Genomic DNA, 21,156 nt, shown 5'->3' with positions numbered 1-21,156 from the left:
TAAATGAAGACGAATAGCTTCAATCATCAATTAGTCATTATAATTATTATGTTCTTTGTATTATCACGACTATTTGGGGTGAAATTTTCAAGTTGACTCCATGAACGTGTCGAAAAGTCAGTTGTTGTTTTAGAGATAATCATAGACACAATGAAAAGTGTGTAAAATTGTGCAAAGTGAGCTGACGCCGATCAAACATTAGAGCTGTAAAATTATGGTTTTATGAGTGTGTGGTGTTACATGGACATGTTCGTAAGTATATCACAACTTTACGCAAGATGATCGAAGTCAGATGCCAAACAGATTTTTAATAAGTTTGATTTCCATCAGTTAAAGTTGACATTCGAGCTTTGAAAATAAGATTTCTTACCATCTGAATGCCAATTAAGTTAACCATTCCTCAGGGTGATAAGAAATACCCCCCTAAAACAGTCAAACATCGGGGTATCTCAATTGAGCACTGTCTCACCTAAAACTGATGAACAGCTTTAGGAGACGCGATCCGAGCAATGTTACCGCACTGATGATTGCAACGCTATACAGTCCATACAAATATTGTGAGAGGCTTCACTCAAAAATTACCTGAACACATAAAAATTTTAAATATATCCATACCACTTATTAGACGAACCGACTGTAATATATATAGCAAGACGAACGATACACTGGATTACACACTCATAGCTTATGTTACACGAATGTCCACATTAAAAGTTGTTTCAGAAAGATACTTCAGAAATTTGCACAATAACGCAGGTGACTTTCACATGGTGTGAACCCGATCGAATGATTTACACACTGGTGATCTTATCATCTAGAACTCTTCTTTGTTTGCATCTTCGTCTTCCTGGAGGAGGGAATCTACTCCAACCTCCTCGTAGTCCTTTTCTAGAGCAGCCAAATCTTCTCGAGCCTCTGCAAACTCACCTTCCTCCATACCCTCACCTACGTACCAATGGACAAAGGCTCGTTTAGCGTACATCAAGTCGAACTTGTGGTCCAGACGTGCCCAAGCAACGGCAATTGCAGTCGTGTTCGACAACATACAAACTGCACGTTGAACTTTGGCAAGATCACCACCGGGAACGACGGTGGGTGGCTGGTAGTTGATACCGACCTTGAAACCGGTGGGACACCAGTCGACAAACTGGATGTTGCGCTTGGTCTTGATGGTTGCAATGGCGGCGTTGACATCCTTGGGGACGACATCACCACGGTACAGGAGACAGCAAGCCATATACTTCCCTTGCCGAGGATCGCACTTTACCATCTGATTGCATGGCTCAAAGCAAGCGTTGGTGATCTCAGCAACGGTCAACTGCTCGTGGTAGGCCTTCTCAGCAGAGATGACTGGGGCGTAAGTGGCAAGCGGGAAATGAATACGAGGATATGGCACCAAGTTGGTCTGAAATTCTGTCAGATCAACGTTGAGGGCGCCGTCGAATCGCAGAGAAGCAGTGATTGACGACACAATCTGGCCAATCAGCCGATTGAGATTAGTGTAAGTTGGACGCTCTATGTCCAGATTCCGACGACAAATGTCGTAGATTGCTTCGTTGTCAACCATGAAAGCGCAGTCGGAGTGCTCCAGAGTAGTATGCGTCGTCAGGACAGCGTTGTATGGCTCTACAACGGCAGTCGATATCTGCGGGGCTGGATAAACGGCAAATTCAAGTTTGGACTTCTTGCCGTAGTCAACCGAGAGGCGTTCCATGAGCAGGGAGGTGAAGCCAGAGCCAGTACCACCGCCGAAGCTGTGAAAAATGAGGAAGCCCTGGAGACCGGTGCATTGGTCAGAAAGCTTCCTGATGCGATCCAGGACACTATCAATTAGCTCTTTACCAACTGTGTAGTGTCCGCGGGCATAGTTGTTGGCAGCATCCTCCTTGCCATTGATGATCTGCTCTGGGTGAAATAGTTGTCGATAAGGGCCAGTGCGGACTTCATCTAGAATGACAAAGAATACATAAAAAGTAGGTTAACGTGTTCAAGGTGGTGAGAAATTATTTAGTACATAAAAGAGACTTTGTGTGAATTCTTTTTTTTTACAGAAATAGTTTGTAATTGTAGATTCATTTTTTGTTGAAGGCGTGTGTCTGCGATACACCCCCCCCCCCCCAAAAAAAGAACTTGATATGTGTCTGCGATACACCAAACAAAAAAAACCTGATAAAAGCATCATAGTTTTTGTTTGTTTTACATATTCCATTATTTGCTTGAAAATGAAATGTAATTCTTACCGACTACGGTTGGTTCGAGATCGACGAAGACGGCACGGGGCACGTGCTTCCCAGATCCAGTTTCACTGAAGAAGGTGTTGAAGGAGTCATCACCACCTCCAACAGATTTATCGGAGGGCATCTGACCATCGGGACCGATACCATGCTCGAGGCAATACAGCTCCCAGCAGGCATTGCCCATCTGGACTCCGGCTTGGCCGACGTGGACTGAGATACATTCACGCTGTAAGAGAGGTTGAAAAGAGAACAGGTGATTGAATGCTGCTGTATATAATATATTTCGGAGAACATTAGTATGTTGGTCCCATTGTTCCGGGATTGGATAAGGGTGCATTTATGAACTAATTTTGTCCCTATTTTTATCTACATCTATAGTATAAGTCTTTCACTCGAATTCCCACAGAATTGACAGCAGATGCATATCCAAAATAAAAAAACATGTAGGGATACATGGATAATATAGCGTCAATTAGGATTATGGTAATTCCACCATGTCATACCTTCCCCCATCCCCAAACCTCAATGTGAAATGAAGCTCAAAAGACCTGAGGGCTGCAAATAGGAAGGCTGTGCAACATGCTAAGTTCCGGCCAAATATCTTACTCTGATCTTTACAAGTCATGGAGATGATGGCCATGAATGAAGACGATTAGACCGTGTCTCCCAAAAGACATTGTATGGGTTTACATGCAGACCTGGAAAATATCGTCAGGAGCTAGGGGTACAAAGATTCCTCACAAATAAAAACTGTGGGGAAAAGAAGTCGAGCTCACCACCATTTCTGGAATTTCTTTACCGTCAAAATTTTTAGACAACCCCCCAAAAATGATTTATAAGAGGTCAAAGATATAATATTTCCAGAAACCACAGATCACAAATATTTTCGAACAAGCTAACAAAAGTCATCGAAATTCTGTCGGGGGAGGGGCGGGGCACTCTTATATTTTAGTGAAAAGGTGAATTACTAAATCTATTCTACATAAGATGAGCCAAATCTTACTGTCACAGACAGAATGAAATGCCGTCAAGCATATGCATACATAATCTATAGTGAGACAAACAGAGTGACATAGCACATTAACGCACGCAAGGGTATATCTTTAATCATCGACACTTTTCACTCGTGGTGTGAGGTTATTTTCCTTATTTTTTATTTTTCCTACAGCAGGGTACACTGCACAGGTAAGGCGTTAAAAAGTTCGTGTCATCCATAATAATAATGATAATATCAACTGTTTAACTAGATTATGATGTGCAGAGAAATAAAATGACATCAGTGAGATCGATCCAAAACTTTACCAATACAGTCATGCGCAGTTTTTCATTTACAACTTTTTGAAGCTATTTCCTTTTTACCTTTATCTTCACATAAGAAAGCATGAAAGGAGAAAATACACCAATGCTGTCAATAATGGTAGAAATATATTTTATAAGGTAAAGACAATTTTACAAATGTTGCAATGATCATTCCAATAGGCTATATTCACCACATCAAAATAATTGTGAATATAAATAGATCTGTCATAGTGTGTGTGTGTGCGTGTATTTGAGTTTTTGTCAGACGTGTATCAATCAGATATGATTATTTACGTCTGGGACCGACCTTTAACGTCACCATCCGAAAGACGTGACCGGGGCTCGAACCTCTGCATCAATTTCTAACTTCCCCACAGCTTGGATTACAGGCGCACGCCACAACGCCCAGTTGTGTATAAAAGCACCGTAGCTGGCGCTAGAGAAATTCTGAATTACATCTTGTTTAAACTTGCTATACTGTTGCAATAGGGTAGGTAGAGAACAAAGAATAATAGACTTGTACTTGGTGTATAAAATGGGCAATTATCTGTGAGGATTTTTTGTTTAACAACGGTAGATTTGCCTTTAGTTGTGTCCACATCAGTATGGGCGCCAAAGATGGATCAAGCAGATCCAAGAGGGAGGGTCTAAGGGGGGCACTTACATTGACGAGTGGATACCATGCGCGACCAAAAAACAGGTAAAAAGGATGTATTTTTTCACGATAGGGCACGTTATGTAGGTAACGTGATAAGGGTGTCAAAAACACAAAAATAAGAAAAGCGGTATCTATTTCGCTAGGAAAATTACGTATTTAGGGTCGAATTTGCGGGGATGATAAAACAAAATTAAAATGTTTTATAAAGAATGTCCTTTTTGCCCCAACACTTCGGGTTTAGAGTCTGATTTACGAGAGGTGTAGAAGGTGGGGTCATACTAAACCAAATAAGGTAAAGCCGACGACCGGAGGACCCGTAACGTAACAATAAAACATTGCTGTACTTGTTTAGGGGTTCATTTCAGGGAATATTTGCCAAGAGTATCGTTATGTTTCCAATACTTGTTAAGGGTAGGGTTTCACACGCCAATACTTGTTAAGGGGTGCATTTTCAGAATATGGAAATTACGTGTTTAGGGTGCTTTTCGAGACCCCATGGTCGCGCATGGTATCCACTCGTGAATGGAAGTGGCCCCCGGGAATAGCCTACTAGACAAAATGGGGAAAAGGAAGGACAATATTAAAATATCAAAATGCCCCCATTATTACGCCAGTGCTACTACCTTATCTTTCCAACACTCGATCCCTTTTCCGTCTAGCTGTTATAGTTTCCGTATACGTTCTTTTGCATACGAGTAACGATGTTAATACTGAATACAAACATGCATGACGTTTCTTGTTGAAGGTGTTATTAGCCCGCAGTATGCAACAACTAACTCACGGTCATTGGAACCCCGGGGTTTTTTTTATCGAACAGTAGCGACCAGCTCACATTACCGGTTGCCATAGAAACCGTCTTATTTGAACAAAAGTGTACTTTTCAGGTCACATTAAATCTTTTCAGAAAATAATCTCTCCTGCTCTCCCTCCTCTCTCCCTCCCATTCTTCAACCATAGAGCTCTGTTAGCTCCATGCTTCAACCATACTTGCTTGAAACAGTGTATAGCCACAGATGTTATGTGCACGATCGTGACTCATATCATTAAATACATAGTGAATTGGCCAAATTACAGTCTGTGAAGAAATGTAGAATGAAAAAAAAACGTTTGTGGTGTCAGTGTATTAATCACAATTCATAGATAAAAAATAATGAATCAATATACATTATTGGGAACAATAAATTTTCAATACAGTCAGTATTGATGATAGAATTTGGGCCGTCGTTTGATGCAATTATGTTGGCGATTTTGGTATTGCCATTTAGATTTTTTGTCCGTTATACATATTGCACACTTTGTCACGTCAGTGTATCCTATTGTATTGTAGATTTACGAAAATGATGGTAAAGAACATTCGAAATCTATTTAGATAAATGCACGAAAATAGCTACCAAAACCGGAATCAGAATATTTTTATTAGGGATGTATGATAATGAAGAGAGTGAAACCTCCAACCACTGCTCAGATTTTAGATAGAGGTAATAGTCGTTGCAAAACTGTAGGAGTAAAGACTCTTGGCATCTCCTATATTGTTACATGAAATGATTTCTACAAGTTGTGTGTGATTGAAAGCACTAAGCGGTCTTTGTAAAATTGTATCAGCAGAATATTTGATCATTATTGCCGAAAAATCCTCTTTCAAACAAATCGTTCTTTTTTATTTGATCTATTTGCCGTTTACCAGTAAAGCCTCAAAACATGATAAAATAGTATTCACACGAATAACAGCACAAATCCATGAAAAGATATAATTTATGATAATTTCAAACGAAATCATATATTTACTGGCAATTTTGACAATATTGACAAACCGTTACTTTGACCAATCATTTTCAGAGTGTAACTTAAAGAGAATTACTAACGTCTGTACGGAGAAGACTAGACTGTTTGAGGGATGATTGCAATGCGTACTATTTACCCATGTCATCCTCCATCTCAAACCCTACTCGTATTTCATCGTAGGATGCGATCCAGCGATGACTCATCCATTCCTCATAATGAGATGCTGCAACATCCATAAGATACTGATGGAACGAGATAATTTGGTGAGGAATACTGGAATGTGTAGTTTTGTTGTTCGCTACCAATTTTCGTATCTCCAATCCCCCACTCTTTCTTTCTTTTTCTCTTTCTTTCTTAATTTCTTTCTTTCGTTCTTTCTCTCTCTCTCTCTTTCTTTCTTTCTTTCTTTCTCTCTTCCTTCTTTCTTTCATTCTTTCTTTCTTTATTTCTATTTCTTTTTCTTTCTTTGTATCTTTGTATCTTTCTTAGTTTTTTCTTTCCTTCCTTCTTTTCTTTCTTTCTTTCTTTCTTTTTATTTCTTTTTCTTTCTTTGTATCTTTGTATCTTTCTTTCTTAGTTTCTTCCTTCATTTCTTCCTTTCTTTCTTTCTATTTCCCTTTCTTTGTTTCCATCTGTCTTTCTTGCTATTATTAGCTAAGTCATTTCCCCCTGCCACTTTTTTTTTAAACCCAAGTACAAACCATAAACAGAACACAGTGCGCTTAGAAACACCAGCATGCAGTAAGCGCCTTATAAATGTTATTATTATTATCAACTTATTTTTCTGACTTCCGTTCCCCCTTTCCAACTATCTCACTATTTCTCCCTTTTCTGCCCACCCTTTCTCCAGTCCTAGTACTCTAAACAAAATAAAAAATTTCATCCCCCTCATAGCCATAGAGTATATCTAACCATAAATAAAGACGTATTTCAAATAATGTTCTGAATAAATGCTGAAAGTATAGATGAAGTGGCTATTGCATTTTACTTTCAATACTTTTCTCTTTAGACGTATTTATTAATCAGAGAACTGTTTCTTTTGTGCTTTATATACTGTGATCATATAATTTTGAGGAAATACTATATCTCTCCCGTGGACAATGGCTTACTCTTTGTCATTTCGGGGAAAAGGTTATCGTCTCTAATAATAATGATAATGATAATAACAACAATAATTTTTGTTATTATAATAATTACAATGATAAAAACTTTTATTATAATTATTATTGTAACAATAATACCCCCCCCCCTTTTTTTTATTTCACCCTCTCATGATAACCGAATGATAATATTCATATCAGATATATTGCTAGGAAATAATTCAACAGATAATGTCTCGGGGAGTTGATCGTGAATGAGTCATTGGACTGCTCAGTAATTAGATGCAGGCAACGAAATCGAGGGGTGAAGTGGTCGTCAACGCGGTGAATCTCGAGAACAGTGGAGGGATCACCTAAGAGAGGAGTGGTCGTCAAGCGGTGAATGGCAACTTTCTTGAAAAAAATGTCTAAAATTTGTTCTCCAACTTAATGTCGATTGTTTCCTTTCATGCAAAATACTTTAATTGTACTTTAAAATATAAGATTGCGTAGGTACACAGGCATGTTAGGTAGGAGTGTAATCCATGTTTTGATGTATTTTATGTATTTTCCAAAATATTCTTTCATTTTCATTTATTGCGTGTAATTTTCATTTTCACATGCATGCGCCCTAATTCAACGGAGAGAAAAATTAAACTGTAAAAGAATAAAACAGTTTAAACATTTGATCGAGGGAACCTCTTTCCATGCATGTGTAGTACGAAAATTAAGATCTGGACTCATGCTAAAAAAAATTGGGATGGATGTTTGAGGATGTGGAAGGTGACTTATTTCAGTGCCATGCACACCATACAAGCAAGCTGAACAGTTTTCTATCTCAAACATGTCTACATGGTTCTATTAGTAGTGTTTACCTACTCGGCTAGACGGTATATGAATTTCATTATCATCGCTGGCATATGGGGGAGGGGGGGGGGGGCTAAGGGCACGTTACATCCCCAAAATGAATAAATAATGAATGAATGAATGAATAAATCAACAAATAAACAAATTTATTAATTAAATTAAATAGATTTTAATTGAATTAAATAAAAATAAAAATCAACGATCAGGAAGTAAAAAAGGAAAAGCTAAAATACATAACTTGCTAAATGTCACGTCAATTTTTTCGTTTCAAAAGTGTCAGAATTTTTGTTTTCAATTTTGCCACATACACCATGCTCGACCCCCTCAAAACTTGTGGCTTCGTCACCGACTGAATATTTAAGAATATTTGCATACCGCCATCATGCCCATATACGCCCCTACATTCATTATCATCAGATAGGCCCATGTTACGGCACAATTTTATAAATTGCATATTTTGGTAAATTATCAAAATGTGCCGTAAATTAGTTACGACACATTTAGGTAAATTTACCAAAATGTGCATGACATTGACGGCACATTTTGGTAACTTCTTGGATTATTCGCTCAGTTTGTCTGTACTCATTTATTGCGTTGAAAAAAATACAAATACCCTGTAACTGCACAAGGAGGGCATTTCAGTTGGTCTCTATTTTCTAAAACCACCTCGGTAAACTCATTTGGTGCATGGATTTTGTCTAATCTCGAGTTGGTCTAATGGTCTAGTAGCCACTACGTCCAATGCCATTTCGTCCAATGACAATGTCGTCTAATGCTGTTTAGTCCAGTAGCTTTTTGTTCAATAGCCATTTCGTCTAAGCATGGACCTAACAGGTCCATGGTCTTATAATAATTTCATCCAATAACCACATCGTCTAACACCCATTTCGTCCAATATTTACTTCATCTAACACCTATTTCGTCCAATAGCCACTTCGTCTAAGAATCACTTCGTCTAAAAGCCACTTCGTCGAAGATTTACTTCGTCCAAAAGTCACTTCGTCGAAGAGCTACTTCTTTTTAAATGCCACGTCGTTCAATAAACATTTTGCCCTATAGCCATTTCATCCAACAACCAGTTTGGCCGAAAGCCACTTCGTCCAATAGCCATTTGGTCTAATGTTCTTTGGTTCGACATCCACTTGGCCCAATAGACTGTTGGTCCAACACCGGCCCCGCATGATCTAATTGACATTTGGTCCAAACTGGCAATTGGACCGGACTGCAGGCAATGAAGTGTCTATTAAACGAAGTGGCATGACGAAAGGGCTCTTAGAGGAAGAGGCTATTGGACAAAATTGCTCTTAGAAGAAGTGGCTCTTAGACGAAATGGCTATTGGTCGAAATGGCTCATAGCTAGATGAAGTAGCTTTTGGAAGAAGTGTCTCTTAATACAGTAACTGGATATCGGACGAAATTATATTGGACCAAACGGCACTGGGGATTGGACAAAATGGCATTGGACGTAGACGCAAATTACCCTCACACATACAGACCAATACTACCCCTGACTTTGTCTTTATAACCCAATACCATAATTATCAATCTTTACTCCATGATAACTGTCAAATCTGCTTTTAAGTTGTCACCAAAATGTGCATATTGTATAAAATGTGCAGGCACATCACATAACTGCACATTTTGGTAACGAAAATCCTGTCAGGCATATAGGTGCACTATTGATACATTTTTCTTTACCAAAATTTGCAATTTACCAAAATGAGCCGTAACAGCCATATGAATTTTTAATTAAAAAAATCATCCTTATGAATATGATCACAAACCATTAAGCAGTTATTGTGGATTTTAGAACATATGACAAATAGGTAATCTGCTCACATGTGACGTAACGATGTAAAGGTCAAACATTCGATTCATAATGTTTCTTTTATTCTTGGATGGTTTTTGTTTAAACCTCATTGATATGCTTCTATACAATAATTTCGCAGTATTTTTTTTATCGAATTCAAATTTATGTCACAGTGACATTCGCCTTTTAATGTGCTATTTTACCAATATTATCCATTAAATATTGCTTGGATATTCATAGAGTACGATCATGGTACGATCCAGTTCATGAAAACCCGTTGACCGAAATAAAAAACCTCTTCAAAGGCACAAGACGCTTGAACATTTTGTCAAAATAGATTCAGAATATAGTATTTATGGATGATGATACCAAAATAAATGATACAGCAGAAACAATCGAAATAAAAATCTGAAAAAACAAAAGATCCAAGTTTCTGCAATACACACAGAAATTGTAATTCTTAATAATACCATGGATAAGTAAGATCATTGTGATTGTACAGTAGAGGTCATTCCATTCGGAGCAAAGGCGATCGCGCCACTATAAAAAGGGCGCGCTTTCGCAAGATACAATCACGGCCGATTAATAAGCATCCCCGGTAAGCAATTACAATCTTACAATCTTCATATTTTGATAATATTTCTTACCATGGTTGGATGATTCTGGATGCTTGTAAAGGACTGAAGGATGGTCGATGTCAGCTGCAGTCTCGATAGCAAGTGCGATGTCGTCGTCGTCGTAAGGTGTGGCTCTGTACATTAGCATCTGCCGCAGCCTCAGCGAGGAGAAAGAGAGGAAGAGAAGGAGAATGAGAGGGGAGAGAGACAGAGAAATGGAGAGAGGGTGACGGAGGATGTATATGGTTGTGAGAGAGGACAATCTCCCGACTGGACTCGCGGAGCAACGCAATGCATCTCCGTTGACACCTGTGAATTGGGAATCTTGATTTATGCAGCAGAGAAGTCATCTCATTCGCGACGATTTCTGTGTAGCGCCATCTTGTGGCAAACACTTGATCAAAGCCAATCTAATGATTTGGAATAAACATTCTAATCTTTCAAACGTGCCTGGGCTAGTGAATGATCTTTTTTGTTCAACCGTTATTCTTCGTCAAAATTCAAATTTAGATTTAATAAGATAAAGGTAGACCCTTTTCCATATATAATCCCATTGGAATTTAACCGGGGTATTTTTCCAACAAAAAGTCCGGTAACTTAACATGAGGTTACAATTTCCTATGATAATGAATTCATTTAATTTATTTATTTATTTTAGTGGTCAATTGGGCACTTTCACCAGTGTTCACTGATTGGATAGTAAAAAGCTACTAGCTACAGGCAAAGGTCATATTCTGTAATCTGTAGATCGTTCCATGATTGAGAAGTGGCTTTGTGAAAGAAAAGGGGAAATATTATCTTTTATCCAAATAAAGATAAAATTTCAAGTAGAATTTTTAAGAAAGTAAAAGTTTCACATCATTGCTGTTTTCGTATGTATTCGATGGTAGCAAAAAGCAATAACGATGACGATGGTTACGATGACGACGATGACAATAATGATGATAAAGGTGATATTGATGACGACGACGATGATGGGATAGTGCATGGTGGGTAGGAAAATGATGAGTGATTAAGATGATGATGATGATCGATGATGATGATGATGATGATAAGGGTGATTAAGATGATGACCGATGATGATGATGATCGATGATGATGATCGATGATGATGATGATGATGATAATGATGATGACCGATGATGATGATGATGATGATGATGATGACCGATGATGATGATAATGATGATGATGATGATCGATGATGATGATGATGATGATCGATGATGATGATGATGATGATGATGATGATGATGACCGATGATGATGATGATGATCGATGATGATGATGATGATGATGATGATGATCGATGATGATGATGATGATGATGATGACCGATGATGATGATGATGATGATGATGATGATGATGACCGATGATGATGATGATGATGATGATGATGATGATCGATGATGATGATGATGATGATAAGGGTGATTAAGATGATGACCGATGATGATGATAAGAGTGGTTAAGATGATGATGATTATGATGATGATGATGATGAGAGTGATTAAGATGATGATAATGGTGATGATGATAACGATGTTGGTGATGGTGATGTTGATGATATACAAAGTACTGTACATACTACACTGCTTACATGTATGTCCATGCATTGACCACCATCATACAAGGTCTGTATACAAACTATATTGTCATGAGCTCTTTATTGACCTAGATGCCTCAGAAGTTGAAGTTATATTTTGTCTCAGAAATTTAAGACATATTTATTCTATCGAGGAGTACCCCCCCAGTCCCCGCAAAATAGGTTGAAATCAAACAATTGCTTTAAATAATATATTGATCGATGTCGTATAACAAATAAAAAAAATCCGTACTTTTCACCCTTTATAATGGAAAAAACATTGTCATATTGACAAAACGGAATACATAGGCGGATTCAGGTGGGGGCCCAAGGGGCTACGTCCCCCTCCCATTGGCGGCGCAAAAGAAGAAGAGGAGGAGGAGGAAAAAGAAGAAGAAAAAGAAGAAGAAAAATATATATGTATATATAAAAATCAGCTCGCGCTTCGCGCTGCCATCAATACCCGTCTTGTACAAAGTGCTTGAATGTCCAGCGAGCCGTTTGGGTGGGAATATCACAGGTCTTAAAACACGGTTTTTATATTAGTGTTTTTAAATTCTAGAGAGAATTTAAAGCTATAGATAAAGCGAAAAAAGCAAAAAAATAAAATAAAATAAAAAATGAAAAAAATAATAATAAAAAAACGAAAAGTGCACTTTCTTAATTTAAATGAGATTTAAATTAATCGAGAACTTATCATGACCTAGAGGAGCCCCTGTTTAATATGTAGATGTTGATATGCTGGGAGTTAAACAAAATAGAAAATAGATAGAAAGCCTTCACAATGTAAAAAATGACGAAATAGATAAAATAAAGTACATAGGGATAATATATTTATATAGGCCTATTGGTGTGTGTGGGGGTACAAATGTCATCTTTACATAGAAAATGTATGCATGATTTTCATTAAAAAGGGGGTCATTTCCAGGACAAAACTTTTGACAATTTTCCCAAAATGCATGTGGGAGGGCTGCTTGAAAAGGATGGCGCATCCACTTTAGTCACAGCTAGCTGAAATAATTCATTTTCTGAAAAAAAAGAAGAAACACTTACGGTAGGCCCTTGCAGGGGCCGCGGAACGGTTTTTAAAGTGTGTGTGTGGGGGTGCTGATCATGCAAAAATCACAATAATATGGTCATTTATACGTTTTTGTACACGGTTTTGGAAAAAGAAGTGGGAGCCGGGGGCTGACTCTTCAATTCGTTCGCGTTTTGTAAACCAACTAGACTCTTCATTCGTTCGCGTTGTTCCGTACCGAATCATATCCGTTATTAGACCAAAAGCTTCGGTCTCTGTTATGTTGGTTGTTCAGCTGAACTTCGTTGGCTTCACTCACCAAATATGTCGACGAGGAGAAATTAAAAAATTAAAAAATGTTAAAAAACTCCTCGAAACAGACGGCTGCCAGCTGTCTAATCCGTTATAATCAACTTGTTGATGGGCCCAGCGGGTGATGAGGTCGACTTGGGCTTGCAAAAGAAGAAAATTCTGAAAATCTATTATTTCTTCATTCATTTTTCACTGCAGCTGAAAGAAAAGGACATCAACAGAAAATGTTGGATATCGCATAGGCCTAATGCGAGTGTTTATTGATAAAGGTCATTCAAGGTCAACTCCCTGAAAATGGCGACTGTCGGAAGTAAACCGAGTGGGACCGGAGGCGGTGGAGGGGGAAGTTCAATGCTCAAAGTAAGATATTGCAACTCAAAATTATACAAATATTCTGCTTTGTTATTTTGATGATCGCCTAAATATCTTCTGTGTTAAGTTTTAGCATTTAATCATTTGATATGCGTTAACTATATGCCCCTAATAAACGATTAGGCTTAGTGGATTCGGAGCAACAACACCATTCGCACCCAGCTCGTTCGAGCCGCGCTCGGCCGGTCGCTTCTGCCTGTCGACTCTGGCTCCCGCTAGCTGAGCTATAGTAGTAGGATGGGGGTCGGGTGACGTCCGGACACTTTATCTATTTGAAGCCTTCTTTTTTGTATGTGGATTACACTAAAAATATGAATGCATTACTTGTAATAATTTTCTATTTTGTTCTTTATAATATTTCCTAACATTTTGAACTAATAATTGATAAAACTTCGCTTGTATTTTTCCAAATGACATTGATTGTCCGGATACACAACAACTGGGTACCGTCACCCATTCAATGAACAAGGTTATAATATAACCTTGTTCTCGGTTATATATCCATGTGTGACAAAATAAAGGTGGCAATGTTTGGCTTATTATCTCTTTTTCTTTGGGGCAAATGCTTGATTTTTTTACACTGACAGTTTCCATTAGACCTGTTAATTCATAGCGCTTGGCTCTTATTTAAATTTGATTCTTTATATCATTTTCTTAAAATTAAAAATAGAGATCAAAAAATGAAAATTTTCTTGCCATATTACTTTCCACCAATAGAGGGTGTACACAAAAATATGCCAAAAATTCAAGTTTTTGAGTGCTCTGGTGAATACAAAAATTATTCCCACATTACTAATGATAAATAAATTAAAACTATATGGAAATTAGTAATTTTGGTCACAAAAGTGATATTTTAATGATTTTTTTGAAGTGTGTGCTCTATACAGCATTGGCATACCATAGTCCTACCTGTAGATTCTCCACAGGCCAGATGGTAGCAGTGAACAAGTGGGTACCGTATAAGGCGAAACTCCTCTAACGAAGATATCAACATCGCGTCGCATAGCCGTGAAAGCCAGGCATTAAATTAGATTTAACTTACACAATCTGTGATTACCACTAGCATTATTTTATATTGCCTTACTCAGCACAAATCATTATCATTGATTCAGCATGTTCAGACACATTTTATTTTCAACTCCTAATCCAATGAACGATGAATGACGCGGCACTCTGTAAATTATGTAACAGTAAGAATGTTAGATCTAGAAAAGTCTACATGTAAGTAAGACATTTCATTACATGTAGGCCTAGACAGCTGGCAGCCGTCGGTTTCGAGGAGTTTTTTAAACATTTTTATTATTTTTTTTATTTCTCCTGATACACAGACGGCTCGCTATCGTGCAGCCACCATTCGGCCCTTGCAATGCAAAATCCCCCTGTCGGGGGAATTTTGCATTTTTGTCTTTAATGAATAAAAATTTTGAAAATTAACGCGACCAAAATGCAAATTAATATTCCCTCTTGGCATTAATTGCCAAAAAACAGAAAAATCAAGTTAAAAAGGAACAAAAACAGTGACTTACCTCGGCTGTCGCGCAAATTCACTTCCCCGTTTTATCCGATCTTAAGTACATAAACATATGGCCATTGAGTCCCCTGTACAGATCGCGCTAGAACTTTGGTCTCTGTATTTGGTGAGTGAAGCCAACGGAGTTCAGCTGAACAACCAACATAAAAGAGACCGAAGCTTTTGGTCTAATGTAGGCCCTATTATTGTGGCAGCCCAAAATATTTGCACTTCTTTCTACATGTTCTAGTTTCTTTTCTGTCTCCATGTTTGGGTTGCAAATAGTATTATTTTGAGTGAATGTATGAAAACAAGAAAGGCATCCTAAAAAGAAATTAAAAAGTAGGGGCCTTGTTTGAATACTTTGATACCAAAACAATGTCAAGTGGGAATCTAACAAAGTTAGATTTATGTAGATCCAACAGATCTAGAGACTATCCAGTTGTTGTGTGTCCGGATATATAATCAATTTTCAAATCCATTTAGAAAAATTAATAAGCGAAAATTCATCAATTTCTCATACAAAATTGGAGTAACTTAAGATTCCAACGATTGCGAAAACATGGATACTATCTTTGCCATTTTAGTGTAAGAACAAGGCATCACACACACACGAGACATTATATCACATAGATCTGATATCGATTTATGACATTGGATTTTAAAGGTAAGCCACAAAATTTTAGGAAATATTATAGTATAGAGAACAAAATAGCAGATGATTACTGATGGACATTCTTTATGCAGCACCCTGCTGTTGATCTCTTATATAAGCAGAGGAAGAAGAAGAAGATTACAGCTATTATTTTTTCATATTTTTAGTGTAATCTAAAGACAGAAAAAAGGAAGGGCGCGACAAACCCGCTTGCCCAGGGCAAATGAAACTTGATGTGCGGGCAAGCATTTCTCAAAGTCGATTGCCCAATTTGGCAAGTGGTTGTTTTGAGAAAAAAAATGACTTTATATTTCATTAGTTTTTTTTTGATAAATCACAATTATCGGCCAATTATTTCTCATTCAATGTCAAACCAGTATTGGAAACATGTAAAACCAGCACCAAAATACTGATCATTCATTGCCAGGTAACTTGTTAGAAGAAGCGCTATGGGGGCTGCCATCTTACATGTACATTCTAAATTACGCTGTGCGCATTCGCTACTATCTCGCGCAATAAGCCAGGGAAAAACGAACGTTGAGGGCTTCATCACACGGCATGCTCTGTACGTCGGCGCTACATGAGGAGGCAGCTGATTCTCCAGCTCACTGCAAACTTTGTGACTCAGCCTCACGATTTATGATTGTCCCAACCAAGTAAATAATGAGCCATCAGACTAAAATCAGTGATTTTTGTCATCATGATCGGCAGTGACTTGGGTATATAGCTCCAATGGTAGTGTGAAAAGCTACTAGCAAAACTGATTAAAAAGTAGCAGATCTATGTCTTCGATAGCAATAAGAACTGATGTCATGATTTTGCTGAAAGTTACACGATTCTCATTTGTAGTTTTTTTTCTCTTGACCTTTGGAATAAAGGGTAGTACCACAAAAAAAATATTTAAGAGGTAAAGAATTATTTCAAGAAATTGGGCAAGCACTTTTTAACTATCCGGCAAGCAATTTTTTTCATCACTTGCCCTGTTGGGCATGAAATATGAGAACGTTTTGTACAAGGTATCAAAATCTGATGAATATCCCATGGGCCATATAGAAAGCAATATGGTTCCGTATTGAATAGTCTAATGTGCACGTACGGAATACTAGTATGCAATACGTACAAGAATTAATGCAATGTGATGCACAGTGATGCTAAGTGGCTTCATAATGTGATCACATTGATATTATGAAGTGAGGCCATTGTATTCATTGCACTCCTCTTTGATTCATGCAATAATATTACCTTCTAAGTCTTGGAATATCTACATTTATGGTATCCCATTCTGAGCCATGCAATATAAGTATTGAATCGATCATAAAATGAAGAGATCTCAATTTTAGAATGAAATGTCAAATATAGACAATTAAATTCATACAAGTATAAATTCATTTTATTTCACTATATTTCTTCACCCTTTATCCCTGATTCTCTTTTTTATTCTGTATTCTATTTCTCCTTCCCTTGCCTCAACTCTCTCTCTTTCCCTCTTGCAACCTTTATAGCAGGATAAAACCCAACCTCAGTTTGAGGATCGTTGGGAGGGTATGAGACCAACTGTTCTTAAACTCATGAGACAGGAAAATGTGAGCAGAAAAGAATGGCAAGACCTTTTCTGGTAAGTACTTTCTTGATCTGCTATACACGTACACGCACATGCGTAATGCTACATAGAGAATAATATAAACAACATTAACTGATGATAAAGTGAGAACCAGAAAAAAGAAGAGAAAGAAAGAGGGGGGGGGGGGGTGAGGAGGAAGAACTACAGGAAGATTAAAAAAGGAACAGGAAACCAGAAGAAGAGAATAAGGAGGAGAAATAAAAGGAGAAGAAAGGAGAGGAAGTGGAAAAAAGAGAAAAAGAGAGTTTGAAAGAAACAAAATAAAAATAAAGAAGGAAGAAAAATAATGAAACAAAAGAAAGGAATGAAAGAAAGGAAGGAGGGAAATAAAGCATGGAAAGGAAGGAAGGAAGGAAAAGGAAAGTAATGTACATGTATTAAGTGAGAAAAGGAAGGTAGGAAGAAGAATTTAATTGTACATGCAGTAAAAAATGTTCTGTTTCAAATTTTCTGAATGATTTCTAAAGAAATTCAGATTTGCCTCTGTCATTTGCGTACACTGAATATTACATTGATAATGTTGGTACATGACATGTAACATGATAATTTAGTTCCTTGTGAAAAACTCAAATCACCAGTTTAGCCTTGTTCAAATGTATCAGAGTGATACAATTTACAAGTCAATGTACACATACATGTACATGTTATAACAAAATGAACATGTAGGCTACATGTATGCTCTCTGGTATGAAAGTGAAACATGTTGCTTTGTGAATGATTGATTCATCAGTTCAGGGGGGGGGGGGGGGGGGTGATGGAACAGTGGTCACTGTACATAGAACAGGATATTACAATTGAATGACATATTTGCAATGTCTCGTTGGTTTGTCTGTCTTGATAATTGCTGGATGAAATTCAACAATCATGTACATTATGCAGATCAGTGTTGATTTGCAGTTTGCACTGGTGATATACCACAGTTGTACAGAGTCATGGTACAGTATGTTTGGAACATTCAAAGACATACATGTAGACTCCACCAATAAAGTTAAAAGTCAAGTCCACCCCAGATAAATGTTGATTTGAATCAATGGAAAAAAATCTAACAAGCATAAAATTTCATCAAAATTGGATGTAAAATTAGTTGTGACATTTTAAACTCTCGCTTATTTTTCTCAGAACAATTACAATGTATATGCACAACTCAGTGATATGCAAATAAGAGAGTCGATGATGTCAATCACTCACTATTTCTTTTGTTTTGTATTGTTTGAGTTATAATACTTCAAATTTTACAGAATTGACAATAATGTAAAACTTGATTGAACAACGTAATGTTAAACAATGTTAATCCCACATGTTTAGGGTGGAATAAAGCTCAATTTCACACGACAAGGGGGACAAAATCAGAATACTTCATATTTCATATACATGTAGTAGATTACATTTACAAAGGAAATAGTGAGTGGGTGACGTCATTAGTCCCCTCACTTGCATTCCGACCAGGATGTGCATATAACTGTTTTGTGAAATTAATCGAAACTTTAAAATGCAATAACTTTCTTATTTTACATCTGATTTTGATGAAATTTTCAGTGCCTGTTGGATTTTTCTTTTTTATTCAAATCAACTTTTTGTTGGGTTGGACTTGTCCTTTAATAGCAATGCCCAGATCAGTGTGTGCATATACAAACTTTTATTTCTTCTTATCTATTGTAGGGAGGTGTATTCAGTGTGTGTTTGGGATGATAAAGGCGTAGACAAGGTCAACGAAGCTCTCAAACATGATATTGTTGATTTTGTACACCAAGCTAAACAGGTAATTATCAACCCACTTCAGTCTTAAGATTACTCCAATTGCTATTTCAATATCTGCATATTTGCAGGAATTATATTTATTCAATAAATAGAATCTAATATTTACAAAATTCTTTGTACATTAATGCAATATAGATCCTGATTATTAACACACTCTCTGTACATGTATTTCCCCAAAAAGTTAACTTTATGAATAGAATATATTTAGGATTTCAATACTAACACAAAAATGGTTGTTCACACAAGTTTCAATATATATTCAGTGTACAGTACATCAGTGTCTTTTATAATTTGTTTTATCTTTCTCTCTCTCTCTATTAATGCTTTCATTGTTTAATGGTATTTAATGGTATTTCTTTTAGTTACTTGTAGTAGTTACTGTAATTAAATATTATTATGGTTATCAAATTCCATTAATAAGAATTATTAGCATTGAATATTATTAAAACTAAATTTTTAAAAAGTGGTACGTGAAGGAGTACATGTAGTGACATCATTATTGTTATTGTTATCATCTCTATAATCATCATCATTGTCATCATTGCTTTTATCATCGTCATCATCATTACCTTCATCATCCATACCATTGTGACCATCACAACCATAATCATCATGAACAGTATTTTCACCGTGACAATCATAATCCTCATCATCTTCATCATCATCATTAAAATCACCATTATCATCATCACCATCATCATCATGATCAACATCACCATCATCATCATCACCAACATCACCCTCACCATCATCATCATTATCACCATCATCATCATCATCATCAACACCATCATCATCACCATCATCATCATGATCAACATCACCATCATCATCAACATCATCATCATCATTATCACCATCATCATCAACACCATCATCACCATCATCATCATCTCCAACATCACCATCATCATTATTATCACCATCATCAACGCCATCACCATCACCATCATCACCATCATGAATCATCATCATCATCATCATCATTGCCACCACTGTGATCCATCATCACCAATATTACCATCATCACCACCGTCATCACCATCACAATCAATCACCATCATCATAAACATGATCACCAACATCATTACCACCGTGACCATCGTCATCATCATTGTTGTTATCATTATCATTATTAATATTATTTTACATGTGTTTGTAGTTGGTCAAGTTGTAGATGCTTACGTTAAAACTTGTTATCCTGACGAATATCCTAATGTGTTATGTTCATACACAGCGTGTCCTTCACGATCAAGACGAGTCTGCACTACTCAAGGCATACATCAGGGAGTGGGGCAAGTATTTCACCCAATGTGATTTCCTACCCATGCCATTCAAACCCTTAGAGACAGCCACAGGAAAGGTCTCTGGAGCCCTGCAGAAAAAAGCCAATCAACAGAATGAAGACTCCACAGTCAGAAAGGTGCGTCACTTTTCTTCATACCTTAGTCATGTTGGCAAGTTATTAAAAAAAATTCATTGTCAAGCAGAACTGCCAATTAGTGACACAAAATAGAAGTTTTCCTGTAGAAATAAGAGTTTTGTAACTTGTAAGAATGGTGATTTTTGGTATGTTTCACAAACTTTCGAAGAAAATTAATTGGATTTAAGGCTTGAAAATAGGATAGAAAAAAATTGAAAAACTGAATAAGGTTTTTTTTACAATTTAGTTTGGCAGCTATGATGTTGAAAATCATTGACAAGACTCTTTTTGAAATGCTTTCTATCTACCCCAGCAAAAGCTCCACATTTTGTGGCCATTCTACATATTTTCTTCATTTCAATGATGTCATTCAATGACTTTAACTGCTTGTGTGTTTTACTATATACATGTAATGTTTTCTTATATTTAGCAGTTGATTGTGGAATCCAAGACAAAGCACTGCAATATTGATATTGATATTGAAATATTAAAAGCAAAACTGATTATGCCAAAAAGCTACCAAGGTAGTGACTTTTTTGTGTATTATTTG

General features: G+C 37.0%; 2 protein-coding genes across 4 annotated transcripts in view; one reads left to right on the top strand and one right to left on the bottom strand.

Moving 5' to 3' along the window:
• LOC121414285 (tubulin alpha-1 chain-like) lies at positions 1-10,569 on the bottom strand. The gene is made up of 3 exons (XM_041607411.1): positions 10,380-10,569; positions 2,241-2,463; positions 1-1,947 (listed from the first exon to the last, which is right to left on the bottom strand). The coding sequence occupies exons 1-3, from the start codon at positions 10,380-10,382 to the stop codon at positions 815-817; spliced, it is 1,359 nt and encodes a 452-aa protein (XP_041463345.1). The 5' UTR covers positions 10,383-10,569; the 3' UTR covers positions 1-814.
• A 2,817-nt stretch (positions 10,570-13,386) lies between these two features.
• The window catches only part of LOC121414284 (cullin-5-like), a 31,648-nt gene continuing 23,878 nt past the window's right edge, over positions 13,387-21,156 (top strand). The window contains exons 1-4 of one of the 3 annotated variants that reach the window (XM_041607408.1): positions 13,387-13,627; positions 17,310-17,419; positions 19,085-19,184; positions 20,421-20,606. In XM_041607408.1, the coding sequence (XP_041463342.1) occupies positions 13,562-13,627; positions 17,310-17,419; positions 19,085-19,184; positions 20,421-20,606 (462 nt within the window). In that variant the 5' untranslated portion in view covers positions 13,387-13,561. Of the gene's footprint in view, positions 13,628-17,306; positions 17,420-19,084; positions 19,185-20,420; positions 20,607-21,156 lie in introns of all 3 variants that reach the window. The other 2 variants (XM_041607407.1, XM_041607409.1) reach the window with 2 other exon arrangements.

Source organism: Lytechinus variegatus, chromosome 4 (assembly GCF_018143015.1).
Source record: "Lytechinus variegatus isolate NC3 chromosome 4, Lvar_3.0, whole genome shotgun sequence".
NCBI classification, from domain to species: domain Eukaryota; kingdom Metazoa; phylum Echinodermata; class Echinoidea; order Temnopleuroida; family Toxopneustidae; genus Lytechinus; species Lytechinus variegatus.
Note: the sequence above shows the minus strand (reverse complement) of the source record. Positions and strands in the feature narration are given on the sequence as shown.